Source organism: Scophthalmus maximus, chromosome 17 (genome assembly GCF_022379125.1).
Source record: "Scophthalmus maximus strain ysfricsl-2021 chromosome 17, ASM2237912v1, whole genome shotgun sequence".
In the NCBI taxonomy this organism is placed as follows: domain Eukaryota; kingdom Metazoa; phylum Chordata; class Actinopteri; order Pleuronectiformes; family Scophthalmidae; genus Scophthalmus; species Scophthalmus maximus.
In genome coordinates this window covers 6,311,294-6,326,761 of record NC_061531.1, presented here as the reverse complement: position 1 = coordinate 6,326,761, position 15,468 = coordinate 6,311,294, and the positions used below count along the sequence as shown (strand labels likewise).

General features: G+C 43.7%; 2 protein-coding genes across 12 annotated transcripts in view; one reads left to right on the top strand and one right to left on the bottom strand.

Annotated features, from left to right (window-relative positions):
• Positions 1-19: 19 nt before the first annotated feature.
• LOC118288648 (ankyrin repeat and fibronectin type-III domain-containing protein 1-like) lies at positions 20-15,223 on the bottom strand. 5 transcript variants are annotated; one of them, XM_035614953.2, is made up of 19 exons: positions 15,102-15,223; positions 10,566-10,944; positions 9,941-10,223; positions 9,611-9,811; positions 8,583-8,696; positions 8,107-8,204; positions 7,623-7,713; positions 6,819-6,926; positions 6,210-6,309; positions 5,172-5,301; positions 4,840-4,959; positions 4,492-4,598; positions 3,902-4,016; positions 3,486-3,652; positions 2,797-2,974; positions 2,436-2,598; positions 2,133-2,299; positions 1,729-1,933; positions 20-1,248 (listed from the first exon to the last, which is right to left on the bottom strand). In XM_035614953.2, exons 2-19 carry the CDS (start codon positions 10,725-10,727, stop codon positions 521-523), a joined length of 3,237 nt encoding a protein of 1,078 aa, XP_035470846.1. In that variant the 5' UTR covers positions 10,728-10,944; positions 15,102-15,223; the 3' UTR covers positions 20-520. The 5 variants fall into 5 exon arrangements, with proteins under 5 accessions (XP_035470846.1, XP_035470844.1, XP_035470849.1 ...); XM_035614951.2 differs by lacking the exon at positions 15,102-15,223 and adding an exon at positions 12,984-13,135; XM_035614956.2 differs by lacking the exon at positions 15,102-15,223 and adding an exon at positions 12,984-13,121 and having other exon boundaries at positions 10,566-10,638.
• LOC118288646 (meiosis inhibitor protein 1-like) overlaps positions 14,804-15,468 on the top strand; it is a 46,202-nt gene continuing 45,537 nt past the window's right edge. For 5 of the 7 annotated variants that reach the window (XM_035614946.2, XM_035614949.2, XM_035614945.2 and 2 more), the window contains exons 1-2: positions 14,805-14,998; positions 15,155-15,313. In XM_035614946.2, the coding sequence (XP_035470839.1) occupies positions 15,173-15,313 (141 nt within the window). In that variant the 5' untranslated portion in view covers positions 14,805-14,998; positions 15,155-15,172. Of the gene's footprint in view, positions 14,999-15,154; positions 15,314-15,468 lie in introns of all 7 variants that reach the window. The other 2 variants (XR_004785907.2, XM_035614947.2) reach the window with 2 other exon arrangements.

Here is a 15,468-nt window from a genome sequence, read left to right as displayed (position 1 = left end):
AAATGTCACTACTGCTTTATTTTTCATTATTCGTTATTATTTAATCAAAGTACCACAGTATTAGCTTTTCAAAGACTGCAAAAAAACAACAACAACAACAACAACACCCATTTTACGGAATTGTATGCATTAAATAGGTTTGTTAACTAAAAGGCGTAAAAATTGCTTTGTGCTGTAGTGAGATGATGGATTTTTCAAGTCGTAAAAACTGCTACTATAACTGTATTGATGCACAAAAGAAGCTCTACTGGACTGATCATTAGAACATATCAGCTACAGGTCCAGAAAAGTGCAAACCACATGCGTTACTCTAGTTGCAATGATGCATTAGATGAATCACTGATGTTAACTGTGCAAGTGGACACTGACTCAACATTAGTGATTGAGGAACTAGTCTTTTCCAAAGCAAAAAAAAAAAGAAGAAGCTAACTTAGATGTTCCTCTATGAATCAATGGTGTGCAGCCTGCAGAAGTTTCATGATGACACAAAGTTCAATGTAGGCTGTCAGTTGAGTCGACATCAGGACGAACTGTTGGACGGTCTGTCCCACTCCACCTGGTTCCTCGCTTGAAAGCTGGTTCCCTTGATGGGAGCCAGCTGAGTCTCTGTATCCTCCGGCACATCCCCACCAGTGGCACTCAACACGGCATGAAAGGCTGACATGTCCTGTCCTTGTAGTGCCATAGTCGCACCGGCTGTCTCGCTCACATTGCTGTCGTTGCAGTGCAGGTCGGGTTGCGAGAGACACCCAGCTCCGCTGATCAAGCCGGAATTACCTAAGTCGAACAAGGTGTTGTTCTCGTCAATCCCCAGCCCGAAGCTCTCCAGCACGTCAATTACCGACAGTGTGGGTGGACCGGTGGGGGCCTCCTCCTCGATAAGACTCAGTGTAGGCAAGATGTCCACCAACTCCGCCATCTCCATTGGTCGGATGACCTCAGTGATGGAAGGGAAGTCCTGCTCGCCGCTGTAAGACTCCTGCGTGTCCAAAACTATAAACCCTGCATCCAACTGTGCCACAGCAGCGGGCTCTAGTCCAGATTCAATTAGAGCACTTGCAGACAAATCCGACGGACCAAGGCTTGTCAATTCTGCGCTCGACTGGGCACTGATGTCGACAGGGTACCCTCCCTTCGCGACGCCCTCCACCAACACCAGGGCTGCCTCTTCGGGGACCACCATGATTCCTGTTGGAGCGGAGACCTCAGCGCTGACAACATTCGGTGGAGTCGAACTGACTAAACTCTCTGAGAGGGAAAACAGAGAACATTTTCATTCACAGCATCATTTAGGCTGAAGTAAGTGAATCTAGAGTCTCTTGTTACAACAGCAATCATTATTGACAGAGCAAAGGCAACAGTTTCTCAATAATAGTAGATGATGGTCAAGCCCAAACCTTCTCCAGATTTGCCTTAAATTTTCCAAAAACCTGCTTCACTATTCGACCCTTTTTTCTGTTGTTTGGTTAAATATAGTATGTACTCAAAAGCTGATTGCTTTAGTTGCATTTGGTACTTATTTACATAACATATGGTTAAGAAATATATGCCATATTTAAGGTATCTCTTTTTACTAGGCCAGTCTGATCTCGAATTTTATTTTTTTGTTTCTTTCACAGCTCCCTGTGACCAACATTATATATATGGATATGCATCTGAATGTTTTTATGCAAGCAAGAAATTAACAATTATTTCAGTTTTGTAGCTTTACAGAATGTTCGTTTGTACCTGTAATGGCTCTCTGTGCCTGTGTCCGATTGGGCCACGTCAGTCTGGCAGTCAAACTCTCCTCCTCTTCCTCACCATCTGGACGTGGCGGCGGGTCGCCTCCCATCACCAGACCCAGAGGCACTGCCCCCACCCACTGCTTGGACCGAACGCACTGTAGACAGTCCATAATCCAGCGAGCATCCCTCCACACCACATCCAGACGCTAACAAGACAAGAAAATACAGGTCCTTGTATCTTATCAATGTCGCCCATTGAGCCTGTATTAATCAGAGAGTAGGAGATGAGGAGAACGAAAAGCAGACCGAAGAAGAATGTTCAGCTCTAAGACAACTGAGATGTGGATAGCACCTGCGACTTAGCACCGATAAGTCTGCGCAGCTGTTCTGCTTCCATGACCTTACATGGGAAAGCTCGGTGATGCGGTTCAGCCTCTCGCGGGCCTCCAGCACCTCCTTGGTGTCCAGCGCCTCCCGCAGAGCCTGCTGGGCCAGATGTGTGTCCAGCTCCAGTCTCACCCAGGCCTGGCAGTACTGGGACAGGAAGTCCCGTTCATATGTCCAGAAGTGAACTGGGGATGAGACAGATGTAAAAAGAAAAATCACTATATCGAAACCGGGGGGGGGGTTGCCATTGCCTTAACTTAGCTCCCTGTTTATGAAACACTGCAGCACTTTTGTAATCCCAAATCTATCTACTCCACCTACCCAGCTCAAAGATCTGCAGAGGCATCGTGAGGCCAGGCTCCTTGGTCCCCTGCAGGGGCCAGTAACTGGAGCTGAAGTCCTCACTGGGAGGCAGCAGCAGCAGCATGGACAGATTGTCTCCAAACTGCAGCAGCTCGTGAGTGTACACACCGTACTGGTAGGCCTGTCGGGGGACACCGAAGAACTTTCATTTCAATATGCCTGCGCAAGTTATCCCAGAGAGCAATATGATGAATGATGAAATTGTATAAACACTGACAAACCAGTCCAGTTCACAGCAGTCCTTCATAAACATTTCATAACACAAGTGTTTCGGAAGGAGAATTTTTTTAATGTGGCAGTTTGAAATCATTTTTTTTACCCTGTAGAGGGGGATGTTGAGCTTTGTCAGGAGATGTGTGATTGCTGCTCTCAGAGACCTGATCAACTCCAGCAGCCCAGTGCTCTCCATTAGGGTTTCGTCCTCGCCGTTCAACAGGTTCTGAACACTGCCACTGGTCGTGGTGTAAACATGACTCTGGAGCCACGCCCACTCCTCTCTGTCACAACAATGCAGTAAACTAAACATTACTATGAAAGGCATTATAAGTAAGGCCAGATGCTGCCCCCGGAACAAGCAAGGTTAGGAAAACAACAACAACAACAACTGTATCTTTGCATTTTATGGCCCAACTGATTGCATACTAGGTATGTCTGTGAAGAGCATATCTTATGTTTCTGGATGGATTTCCTTCTTCCTCTAACAGTACATGATATTTTTTAACATGCAAAGATGCGAGCAGAGGCCGCTGCCTTGGTGAAGACGAGTCCAGATGTGTTGAGAGTCAACTGCCCAAGAGCATCCTTTTTTTATTATTCCAGGAACTACCACCTTTGCAATATAGTTTTTAAAGCATGTGAGTTCTTTCTATAACACCTGCTTTGGAAAAATGCTCGTTCACAACAAAGTATGATTTGTACAATTGAATATGGACCACGACTGCTATGGTCTTTTGTCTCCGACCTTCTGCGGAGGCTGGCACCGTATATTACATGTTTACACCCTGTTACCTGGACACGTGGGCGTTGTGTCGGACCCGGGTGTGGCAGAGCAGATTGGGCTGCTTCTGTGGCACCAGGACTCTGATCTGTTCCAACGAGCTGCACAGTTTTAAGATGCCCACGTACAGACCTGGCTGGCCCCACTGAATGCTATGCCTGTGGAGGGACAGCTTCTCCTGGGGAACAGAGTGGAACAGGTATGATGTTGTTAAGATGTAATGTTTAGAGGCCTTTTATTCCCTGTGTTTCATTTTGTGTTGCCTCTGGGGTTAATTAATTCCAATGCATGTCCAGGGTTATTTTGAGTGGACAAAACATGGCTCGATAATTAAGTTGCGAAAGTGCGTACACTCGAGCAAAATCAGTGTTCAATATTGTCTGGTGCAGATAGCTGCTTGAGTGTGTCCATGATGTTAGATGTTGACCTTGAGCTGCTGAAAGAGCAAGTCCATGGCGTTGGGCTCGGGCAGGAGAGGAGTTCTATTGCGGTTCTTTTCCAGGCGGGCCAAGGGCATCCAGTGGAGTGGAGGGTCAGGGGGGCTTGGCATAGAGTAGACACGTTAGGTTAAGAATGAAATACAGCCAAATGAGATCATCATTGAAAAAAAAAAAATCAGTTTTAATAATTCCTTTTAGTATAACATGGCCAGTTTAACCCCACCATACAACAGAGTGGTTGGATATGCTTAAAAAACATAATTCTTCTTGTATGCTAAACAAACCCTGCATGATGCCTGATTGGCTTACCACTGCACTTGGGCAGGGGAGATTCTGATTAAGGGGAGTGATGTGAAGTGTAGCAGAGCGATTCAAAATTCACTCTGGTATATTTTGAAAACGTTTGTGTTACATATGAGTGTGGGCATGACTGCAAGCCGCTGAACGGTGAGTAAGAGAATGTCCTTTGAACAGAAGGCGGAGGTTAAATCCCCCTTTGATGCTTTGCGCTCTATGTGGAGGAAATAAAAACTGTCAGTGAGGGATTAAGAGAGTGTAACGAAATGCTGTGTCTAACCTCGGAGGATTTGGAAACGCCTTCAGTGTCACCAGTAGTACGTTGCCCTGCCGGTCTTTTAAGGGTTCGTAGTGCACCTGGCCCAGGTCCATTGTTCCCAGGGAAGACTGACAAAAGGGAAAGGTGGAGAGGTAAAACTGAGGCATGAGGATGAATAAATATGAGGACATGAGGGATAAATGCAGTGAATCTAAGGTTGTGGGGGTACAGGTATGCAGACTGAGATTGTGAATAGAGTGGGGAAAAAAGAAGAGTAGGCGGAAGAGGAGATGTAAAGAGGTAATTAAAATAGCAATTAACCCATTTTGATGCTTCTTATCGTGCAGAGTAAGCTGCTTAACTTCCTACCTGCAGCTGGGAAACGGCTCTTAAAATGTTGTGCCTGTTCTGAAGGAGGGAAGAGGGGGATGAATGGGCACAGGAGAGGGCCTGCTGGAGCCAGGGCACTTGTTGCCATGCACAGGACAACTGCGAGAAAAAAACAGGATTAACGCCTCATCGTTATATGCAGGTTATATCCATTTTAAATTGCAATTCACACAAACTGATGAAATAAATGAGGAAATAAATGTGTTTGAATATTAAAACAAATCAGTGACTCCATATCTATTGAATTTGTACATGTTAGAATTTCTCAGTGTGGGTTGAATCTATGTTCTCTGTATCTACAGACAGTTCACCTTGGCAAACCAGAGGAAGTCATGGATGATGGAGGTGGAGCAGCACTGGATCTCCACCAGTGGGATTTGATCTTCAGCTGTCACCAGGATGTTTTCCTTGTGGTAAAACACAGTTGCCAAGTACACGCCCCTAAACAGGTCAATATTAGAAGAGACCAAAGAGAAAGGAGAACACGCAGATCAAATCAGAAGCAGACAAATTAAGGGGTTACTCAAATGTGTGTGTGTGTGTGTCTAAAGACATTGTTGTTGACTTTGCCCAGTACATGTGAGAGAAATCAGAGAATGTTCAACTCAAAGCAGCCTATAATCCTTATATATATATATGTATGTATATATATATATATATATATATATATATATATATATATATATATATATATGTATGTATGTATGTATGTATGTATGTATGTATATATATATATAAATTAAGAGCATTGAAATTACTTTTCAAAGATCAACCTAATAGTCCAGTACGAACCATGTTGTTAAATTTATCAGTTCTCTGATCATGCTTCTTATCATTTCTATAAGCGTTCCATTTTTAACACTTAATCCTTACTGCAAGTTATGCAAATTTAAGTTTGTGCCGATGTTCATAAAACATTTTCCTTCAAACCACCACATTTTGAATAATCTATGCAGTGTTCAACTACTTTTTTTTAAAAAGCGTTGCTTTGGTTCCTTGCAGTTACACCCTTTCCTACTTAAGAGCCGTCCCGTTTGTCCACTGTTAGGTACTAAATGTATGAATGTACTGAATGTGTTTGGCAGTGAAAAGCCTTGATAAATCACTTGCAAGACGCCACGATTCAGCCTGTTCAACCATCATCCTTCTCAAAAGAGGATGATGGTTCTCTTGTCCAACGTCAGCTGGCTTTGGCTCCACAAGCGGTATAGATATTGGATGGATGGATGGATTACAGATAGGGGTTTGGGCTCATCTAAACTGCTGTAATCGCAATCAGATTCAATACTGTATGTTACTCCTCAAACCCTCAAGGCGCACTGGAACAGGTAAGACAGATGGAGCGCTACCTTTGTAGGAGGCGAACAAACTTAGTGGCGGACTGGAACAGTTGTTTGATGCCTCGGGACACAGACAGACGCTTGCTGGGACTCTGGGGCTTCGAGGTCTCTGCGGATAGAAGGGGAGGAGGATCACGTGGGATGGGAAACACTTAATCTGCCAAAGTACATTCACTGCACACGCACAAGACATTTGTCTGGGTGAAGGTGGTGAAATAGTTTTCACTGAATTGAATAGAGGTGACGCGTGTCTAGTGCTGATATAAAATACTGTAGGGTAGGAATAAAATGCAGTAATGTGAGCAGATTTAGGTACTTATGAAACATCACAAAAGGGTATGCTGCAATGTCCCTGATATTCATGATGTTTTCTGACATTTCACAAAACACTAATATACATAGAATACTTGGAAAATAAAAGCAATTCTGATCTATTATACTGAAAAACAATTTGGGGGTTATGTAAATAGAAATATATGTAATACAAAAGGTGATTTCATGATAAATAAGTATATATCAGGGTAAGATTTCAGTAACATTCATGGACCCATCATTTTATGCTTGCTTATAAGAAACTAGGTGTAAATGATTCAATTGTTATATAAGACTTAGTGTTACCTATGCAGAATTCTCTGTAATGTGGTTCTCTGGCATCTTCCAGCAGTTTCTTCACCAGGCCCTCATGGTTTCTGAACTGCGACTTCACACCAATGCACTCTCTCCAACCTGCACAGGAAGCAAGAGAAAACCAAATCATTACTTTCATTTTCAGTCAATTATGCAAAATCTTCCAAGATATTAAGAACTCATCCATAGTCGAGTCCTGAGTATGGCTTTTTTTTTTTGGTCTCTGTGATCTCGTTTGCATGAGACCATCTGTGTTACTGTGACTGTGATAGTTTTGATGATGATTCATTCTGAGCTGCTAAAACTATGTCTCTGTTTGAGTTGGACATGAATTTCAGATTTCAGATAGATTTAGTTTTCTAACTGATAATGCAACATCCAGAACATCACTAATATCACTACCGTGGCTCTATTCCCACCCATAATATTTTTTGCCATTATTCTCCAATTCAAAAACTTTTTGTGAAATATTTTTGCTTCAGTTCACAGTATTAAGGGGGAAGTATCAGCGAGTGATGAAATGAGAAAGAGGGGCTGACATGCAAAAAAGATTATGAGTCAAATTCAAACTCAAAAGTGGCATTGGGTACAGTGCCCACTGACTCTCAATGACATTTTAAATTATTCTCTAATTCTAATCATTCGTTAATCTACTATCCACGAGTGGATTCACGTCAAGGATGAAGTCAGCCAAGTAATTTCATTACACACGGACAAAGAGAAAAACAAAACAATGGAGCCTGTATCGCAGTAGATAGTCCACATTCATCCAAGGTTGCAGTTCAGTATACTCACTGGAGGGGGCAGCGCTGACTGGAGTAGAGCACTGTGGTGGGCCCCATCCTTTCACATTGTAGGCACTCACTCTTACAAAGTAATGCACTCCCTGCATTTAGAGAAGCACCAGACAGCCAAATTATTACCATGCATTAACCTTATGAATCCTCCGTTGCGGGACAAAGAAATCACACACTACTCTCATTATTAATTCATCTGGTTAAGAAAGGTAGTTGTGCAGGAGAAGTGGTTCAGCGCAGTGGATGATGATTGGGGGGGAGATAAATACAGTCTGTGTGTGGGCCAAGAGCTGTTGTGTGTTTTTATTATATATGTGTGTGTGTATAATTACATGTCCCTAAACTATTTAAATATATGTTTGTATATATATATATATGTGTGTGTGTGTGTGTGTGTGTGTTTGCAGTTAGAAGCCGTGGATGTCCTGATGTATGATTTGCTGTATGTGTGTGCGTGCGCGTGTGAGCGCTGCATGACTTACTGCTGTGAGTCCCTTGACACTATAGGAGGGATTCTTGGTCTCTGTAACTTGGGCTGTGCCAAGGGTGCGTTTGAAGCTGTCTGAGGTGCTCCACTCCACTGTGAACACAAAACAATCACACTGACAGATTATTCTCTGGCTCTGCCCAAAACCCCCATAGGGGGGAAATAAGGATTTTAGTGTTTACATTGTCGGGAACTTGCTGTACCTGGGCTTAATCTACCCTCGGCTGAAACGTATGACATTTATGCAGCTTTAAAACTAAGCAGCAACAACAAAGAGGCAAACTAAATTCATTAGTATAAATCTTTTATACCTGCTGTCTGAAAGGATGTGTGAGACATTGATTGACTTGGACCATTGAAGTAAATATTCCATCAATTCCTTTATTTATCCATCATGCCTCCTTCCATTTTTAGTCATACCTCTCCGAAAGCCATCTATCCATTCATCCATCCATTGGGTTTACCACCTACCTTTGTAGCGGGTGATGAGCCCCATGGTGTCACCTTCAGGTTCTTTGATTGTCACGAACAAGGAGGACGTGCTGGTCACCACTATGGACACATGAGTGGGAGCGCCAGGGAGCTCTGTGTGGAACAATTAAAAGCCATTAACAGTGTTCAAAATGAGCACCAATTAATTCTGCGAGTAGACAGACTACAACTGTTGCAACCACTGATTATTGTCCAGCATATGAACTCTGTCCTATTTGAAAATCAAGAATCATTGTTATTATTTGCTTATTAAACTATAACCCTTGCAGAGATTTGACACCTGACAAATTTATGGACGTTGTTAAAGTAATTGATATCGCACAGCAAAACAGCTCTTGTGCTCAGCCAACTCTCAATGATAACACTGTCATCATAAAGCCGTCAGGGAAAGAGAACTGTGAGGGCTTTATAGAGAAACGAAATGAGAGCAAAGCAGAGATGTTTATACGGAGCAATTAAAGTAGGTGCAAAGGGGAAACTATCACATAATTTACAAAAAATCAGAAAACATGACAGTTTGAAACAATGGAGAGAAGACTAGAGCAGGTTGGTGCAGGGAAAGTAAGGGAGGCCCAATATAGTTGAACTGTGGTTGCATCAAAACCTTCTTGGAGATACTGCAGGTGAGGGTTTATGCTGTACTATAACACTGAGGTGTTGAATTTGATACAACAGCCACTTGGGGCATGGGGGAGTTTGGAAAGGTTGATGCAAGGCACTTTGTTGAATTTTGAATGAGGTGAACAGGATGGAGGGAGACTTTGAAGGGGCCACCAAGGAGATACAAGAGTCCAGATGGGAAATGAGTGAAACTCAAAAACGAAGTTGGGTTTAGTACCTGATCACTGTGGCCTTTGTCAGCAGCGATGGAGGATTTTGAAGAAGAGGGGTGGAAAAGAAAAATAGTTCTACCTTGTAGAGACTGGCCTGTATTACTACTAAAAAGCAGAGTTTATGTCCGAAGCCATGGTTCAAGAACTGCCACAAGCCGAGCCAAGACCACTGACCTGTGTTCTGGAAGTTCTCTCTCATCCGGCAGTACAGCTGCAGCCTGAGGCCCCAGAGGCGGATATGTCTCTGGATGTCAGCCTGTGCCTGAGGCCCTGTCGCCGTCTTCCTCATTAACTCCCTCTTCCTCTCCTCCACTCGTTTACCTGCCAGTGTCACCAGCGCATCCAGCTTAAGTGCCCACTCTGTTGGTTGGCACACTGCGAGGAAATACAGTGAAGAAAGGACAGACTCTGAATATGATTTGCATTCAACTGTGACATTTTTCGATCATCCATACACAACAGGGTTTTTTGGTTACTTGTGGCATCTTAAAACATGACACTTACAAGCGGGGTTATGCCTGGCTCCTGCCTTTGTCAACACGTGGAGGAGAGGGGAATTGTGAGTAAGGGTCGCTACGTCCAGGGGGACCAGGCCCTGCTCGCTCACCCTGTTCACCCCCTTCTCCCTCTCTCTCTCCCAGTCCCTTTCCTTCTTCTCTCCTCTCTCCCACAGGCTTCCACCTCCTCCTCCTCCTCCTCCTCCTACACAGCTGGTGTGGTCTCTGGACAGCAGGCTTTGTACAGCCAAAGTATCCTCATTTTCCACTGCCTCCCAAAGGGTCTTGTACTAATGGGGGACAGGAGAAAGAGAGAGTAGGGCCACGGATCGAGGGTGGGAGGAAGATAGAAGAAGAGGGTTCATATCAAAAGAGAGGGGAAAGAGGGTTGCTTTGCACAGTAGGGGGGAGTGGCTAAGACAGTAACTCATGACACATAAGCATGAAGCTAATCATAAATCAAAGCACTAGTCTCGCCTGGGATAATGTAATCACAGTGACACAGAGTCAGCGTAGTGTCAACGAAAGCTCTAATCATTTCAGCCATAATGAAAACCCAGTCAGAGGACAGGACATTTCAATTCAGTCAGTGCAACCACACCTCCCCTCAAAATGACACTTAAATATCTTACAGTATCCGCAGACTTGCTGAGGTGCTTGGGTGCGTCCATTTCCCCAGCGACAGATGACTCTCCTCCCCTCAGTCTGACGGACAGATTTCTATATAAGCGTTTGGGTGAGACAGGAGCCAGAGAGCGCCGGCGCTGGGGGGGGTTCCTCATGGATACAGACATGACAGGAGGGGAGGGGAGGGGAGAGGGGAGGGGTATGAACAGAGGGAGTACAGGAAGATAGAGAATAGCTGAAGAGAATGAAGAAATTGAGGTGTGACGGGTTGGTTAGTTCGTGGAAAGAAAGATGGGGGAGGGAAGAAGGGATGAGAAAAGTCACATCTGAAACAGAAACAAGAACTTGCGGAGGGTGTTAGGAAAGGTGTAAGTCTTTAGAAACCTGGAGGAGTGTATGATGGTAAAAGAAGAAGTACAATAAGGGAAATAAAAAGAACAAAAAATACAGTCAGGGTCACAGATTATTGTACAGTGAGAGCAAGTCGACGTGAAGGGTGAGTATAGGCTGAGCTGAGTGCTACCGTGCGGGTGGATGAATGGATGAATGTTACAATGCCTGTACGAGGTAGATGAAAAATGCCTCGAAGCATCTATTTTTCTGCCCTTTGTTCTTTTAGCCACTATAATGTGGGTTTTACTGGCTCTGAATGGAAGTCTCTCAGCGCACAGAGCAACTGACCCATCAATCTCATTAATGAAAGAAAAACTATCTCATGTAGAAGAGCCACATGTAATGAATGGGAATCTCTTCACTTCATTAGTATACATATAAAAAAAAGACCATCATTCACCACTACAGTAATTAGGGCCCTTTCTCAATTCCATTGCATTTTCAGCAGTACAATCAGTCCCATTGTGGCTGAAAATTCAACACTCAAAGCTGTTCAGTCTGGCAACGTTTTTTGTGTGTGTTTGTCTTAACACAGTCAGCAAGTCTTCTCTCTTTCATTCTCGTTCCCACTTTCCCGCCTCTCCCTTTCCAAAGCCCAACAGTTTTGGACGCCCCCAGCGTTCATGTCTGAAGAGCATCTCAGTAAAAAAAGTTGGGATACTCAAAACTCCATTATCGCTGTCATCTCTCCCTCCCCCGTTCTCGTCGCCACTTTCCCACGTAAAGGAAAGCCTCAAAGTTCTGCGCCTTTTTCCCGAATTTCATCCCTCCATCGAATCAAGCCCTGAGTAGTGCACTGTTCTTGTGTGAAAACCGAATACTCCCCCGGCTGGCGCCAACTGAGGACAGAATGAGAGGGCTCTGGCCACAATGACGCCACATCTCACCAGTGACACATTTACCGCCGCAAATGCTACCTCACGGTGACTCAGTGGCCCTGCAGGGTATGTGCACTGTCTATGTGTGGGGATGCAGGGAAATAGGGGTAATAGCAACCCAATGTTATTGGTACAGTTATCCCCTGTTTGTTTATTATGTCTCGTACGTCAGTTGTGGAAAGTTCTGATGAGACAGCTGAAAGGGGAGATCGGCCTCTGTGTTTGCCTATTTGAGGCAACACAAGGATAAGACAAGGCAAAACGCCTGGGAGGAGATGCGTCTGCCAGCATCGCAGTTGAGACATTTAACAGTTGTGCGATCAGGGTAGTGTTTGGCCATGTATAGACATGCACAATCACTTTCGTGTGGTATCGTTGCACGTCAGTATCTCAAATTGTGGTGAGGTTTTTTTTGTTCCCCCACCATCTCCGTGCTGTGGCCCCACATGCTGAGAGTATGCTGGGTATTTGCAAATAGACTTTCCGTTTTGTCACTGTGCTAAAATGGCTCACACGTTGCGCCTGGATGATGAGTGATATCTCTTAAGCCTCAGGAAACAATGCAGTGTAATCTTTCATTCGTGTGAAAGATTTAGGATTCTTCCAATCAATCCCAGTTGTATATTTCATACTGGTAGATTATTTAAGGGCACGAAATTGCAACAGGCAAAATGAATACCAACGCAAAAGGCAGATTGTGATACTTGCTTGTTCTGCATTACACAAGCAACAGCAAAACAGTAGGCAATGCATGAGTCAGCATTATAAGAGACTACACGACCTAAAGCATCCCAAAAGTTTGCATACAAGTTACAAACTACACACCACATCATTAAAGGTGTATCACATATATTAACATACTAATTTAACAATTTCAAACGTTGTAATCCTGAGTAATTACACAGACTGCAGTGCTAGTGTGTGGCATGGAAATCTGCATGTCAGAGAAAAGCCATTGTAAACAAACAGCACGTGAAAAAACAATAAAGTTTCAAAAGACAACAAGACAGTGTGAAAGTGAATGGAGCAATATGGTCTCTACATGTAAAGATCATATGCATATTGCTATTTTACCTGCAGATTACAAAAAAAAAAACTACGCCGTGAAAAACTTTGGGTGGTGTGCCGAGTTGAAAGATTTAAACTTCTTACCGTCGGTCCAACACTAATCGGCCCTTTCACCGGCGCCTCGACATGTTTTATGAGGTCATAAAAGACCGTCCGTAAATCTGATGTAATCCATCACACCGAGTTCGGGAGTTTCTCGCCTCTGAGGGTGAAACGCACCTGAACGCAGCACCAGTGTGAGAGGCGGCCACTTCCGCACGCACGTGCGCGTACCTTGTTCCGCCCTCTTTCTACTGTATCTCTTTTCTCGGAACCAAGCACATATGTTTTTACTAACTCAAAGCAGTGCTAACTGATATGATATGGTCCGCTAGGACAGCTATGTGAGTTTGAAGTACTTTTAGTGCGAGATTAAGTCGCGTTAATTTACTGTGAATGTTTCTGCACACAAAAAATAAGAAGCTGTTTTTACCATGCAGCTTTTCAGGCCATCTTCACTGGAAACAAGAGGCTATGGAACAATAATTTAAGATGAATGATGCTGCGACAAGGTGTAGGTGGAGGTGATGGAAAAAGATATGGAGCTATATTTAGGATATAGCTTAACCCCCCCCCCAGTGATGATTGCTGTGTGGGTGGTGTACTGGTATCAGCAGAATTAACAATGCATGATTCTTTGACATACAATACACACCAGTCTAGTGTGTGTGCGTGCTTGGCGAGGGACACACACAAAGTTGTTCAATATATAAACTGTATATCAAGCCATATGACAGAAAAGCAAAGGGCGACGGTTTGGAAAATGTTTGCATGCCGTGGCATATTAAGTCATCTCCACTTAGGGTTGAACAGAAGGCTGAATCCATTTCTTGCTGTGCTATATTGGCCCCTGAAGAATTGTCTCTGTGGAAATGGTTGTCAAATAAAGATGACAGAAAAATGCATTGGCTCCCACCTGAGCACTGAGGGGGGCTCTCTGTCTCTGTTTCTCTCAGGGGCCAACAAAATTTCACAGGCTGATGGATTTTTGCTCCTGTCCAAACTCAAATGGAGACTTTAGAAACAAATATCTTCTGCCTTCTTGTCAGAGGTCTGCTTCTCTTCTCTGTCAGCCAAACAATGCTCTGACCACTTCCTGCACACACAGTCCGAACCCAACTGCACTTTGTGCAGTGGATTTGTCAAAGGCAACACATATTGCACACTGAGAAACTATGAGAGATTAGCCCAATGCACATGCTGGTTCTGCACACTCATGCACACTGACACATAGCAACACACACTCACACTTAGGCAGAGCTGAGCTGGCTGCATATCATATCATGCACCGCTTTGATGTGCAATGAAGGAGAAGTACAGATAAATTGACATGTTGGTATAGTGGCTGATACCCGCCCCCACATTCGTATCATTTGATAGTTTCTCAGTTGCAGCGAGTCTTTTGTTGTCATGGCGATTGAACTATGAAATTCAGAAGACTTTTGATACGCTGACACTTTTAAAAGCACTACTGAGTAAATAGATTTAACGCCACAGTGGAAGAACAACTGGAAATGTTGGACTTAAGTAGCTGTTCAGGCAATTCAGATGGTTTTCAATTTCACAATTCCCTTCAAATGGTATAGTTGTTTGAATTAGAGCCTTTCAATCCAAAGTAATCCACATAAGACTCCTTGGATGCACCATCTTCATTGCTTATGAACATCATACAAAATATATAGTATACCAACTGATGTGTGGATATAGATACATGCTGATGAAACGTTGTTCTAATGTGAAATAATAACAAATCATTTTAAACATGATGTGATTATATAATCAGTGCTCGTGTCTCTCTTGCGATTACATGATTTTGTACTGTACATGACGTCATCACAATATTGTTAAATAAAGTTTTAATTGAAAAGGGGGCGTGGTGATTGCGCCATTTAGCAGTGGTGCCACTCTGCTACATGATTTACCAGTTTAATGGTTTGGTCACCGAATTGAATCCACGTATTTTATGTGATAGCGCTATCAATACCTATGTATTTTCACGGACAAATTCAAAAACGAGAACGCAGACTAACTTTTAAGTTTGTTTTCGAGGCGCAGGAAGGGTAAGTTAGCTAATTAGCTAACGCTAACGTTATAGCTAGCTAGCTAGCTAGCTATTCGCTCCCGTATATACATATGACAGCAGCTAGCTAGCTTTTAGCTCACCTGTCTGAGTTGCAGTTTTTCAAAAAATGTTTGTGCCTTTTTGTTTCGAGCAGCTGAATCAAACCAACGTGATGAGCGGGGATGTGGTTCATGACAAGATCCACTTCCGACACGACCCGAAGTGGAGCAGCCGCCTGGCGCCTGCAGAGGGCGGGGGGCGGCTGGTCTGCGTGGCCTGTGTCCTTGAAATGATGGAGAGCGAAGATGTTGCGGTAACGTCTACACTTCATGTTGTTTACATGTAAAGCGTTCCTCCTAAGAAATTTGGCTGAATGATGTACGTTGACTTATAGGTGTGTGTTGTCCCCCAGCGTGTCCTTTTACCAGCCACTTGCAAGGATTTATTAGAAAGCATTTATGGAAAATA

Bases quoted from the DNA above. Each gene is read 5' to 3' on its own strand.
- LOC118288648 (XM_035614953.2), bottom strand. From the start codon at position 10,727: ATGTCTGTATCCATGAGGAACCCCCCCCAGCGCCGGCGCTCTCTGGCT. The intron at 10,224-10,565 runs GTAAGATATTTA...GTCCCCCATTAG, and splicing joins TCAGCAAGTCTGCGGATACT to TACAAGACCCTTTGGGAGGC. The intron at 1,934-2,132 runs GTAAGGTCATGG...TTGTCTTGTTAG, and splicing joins GCATCACCGAGCTTTCCCAT to CGTCTGGATGTGGTGTGGAG.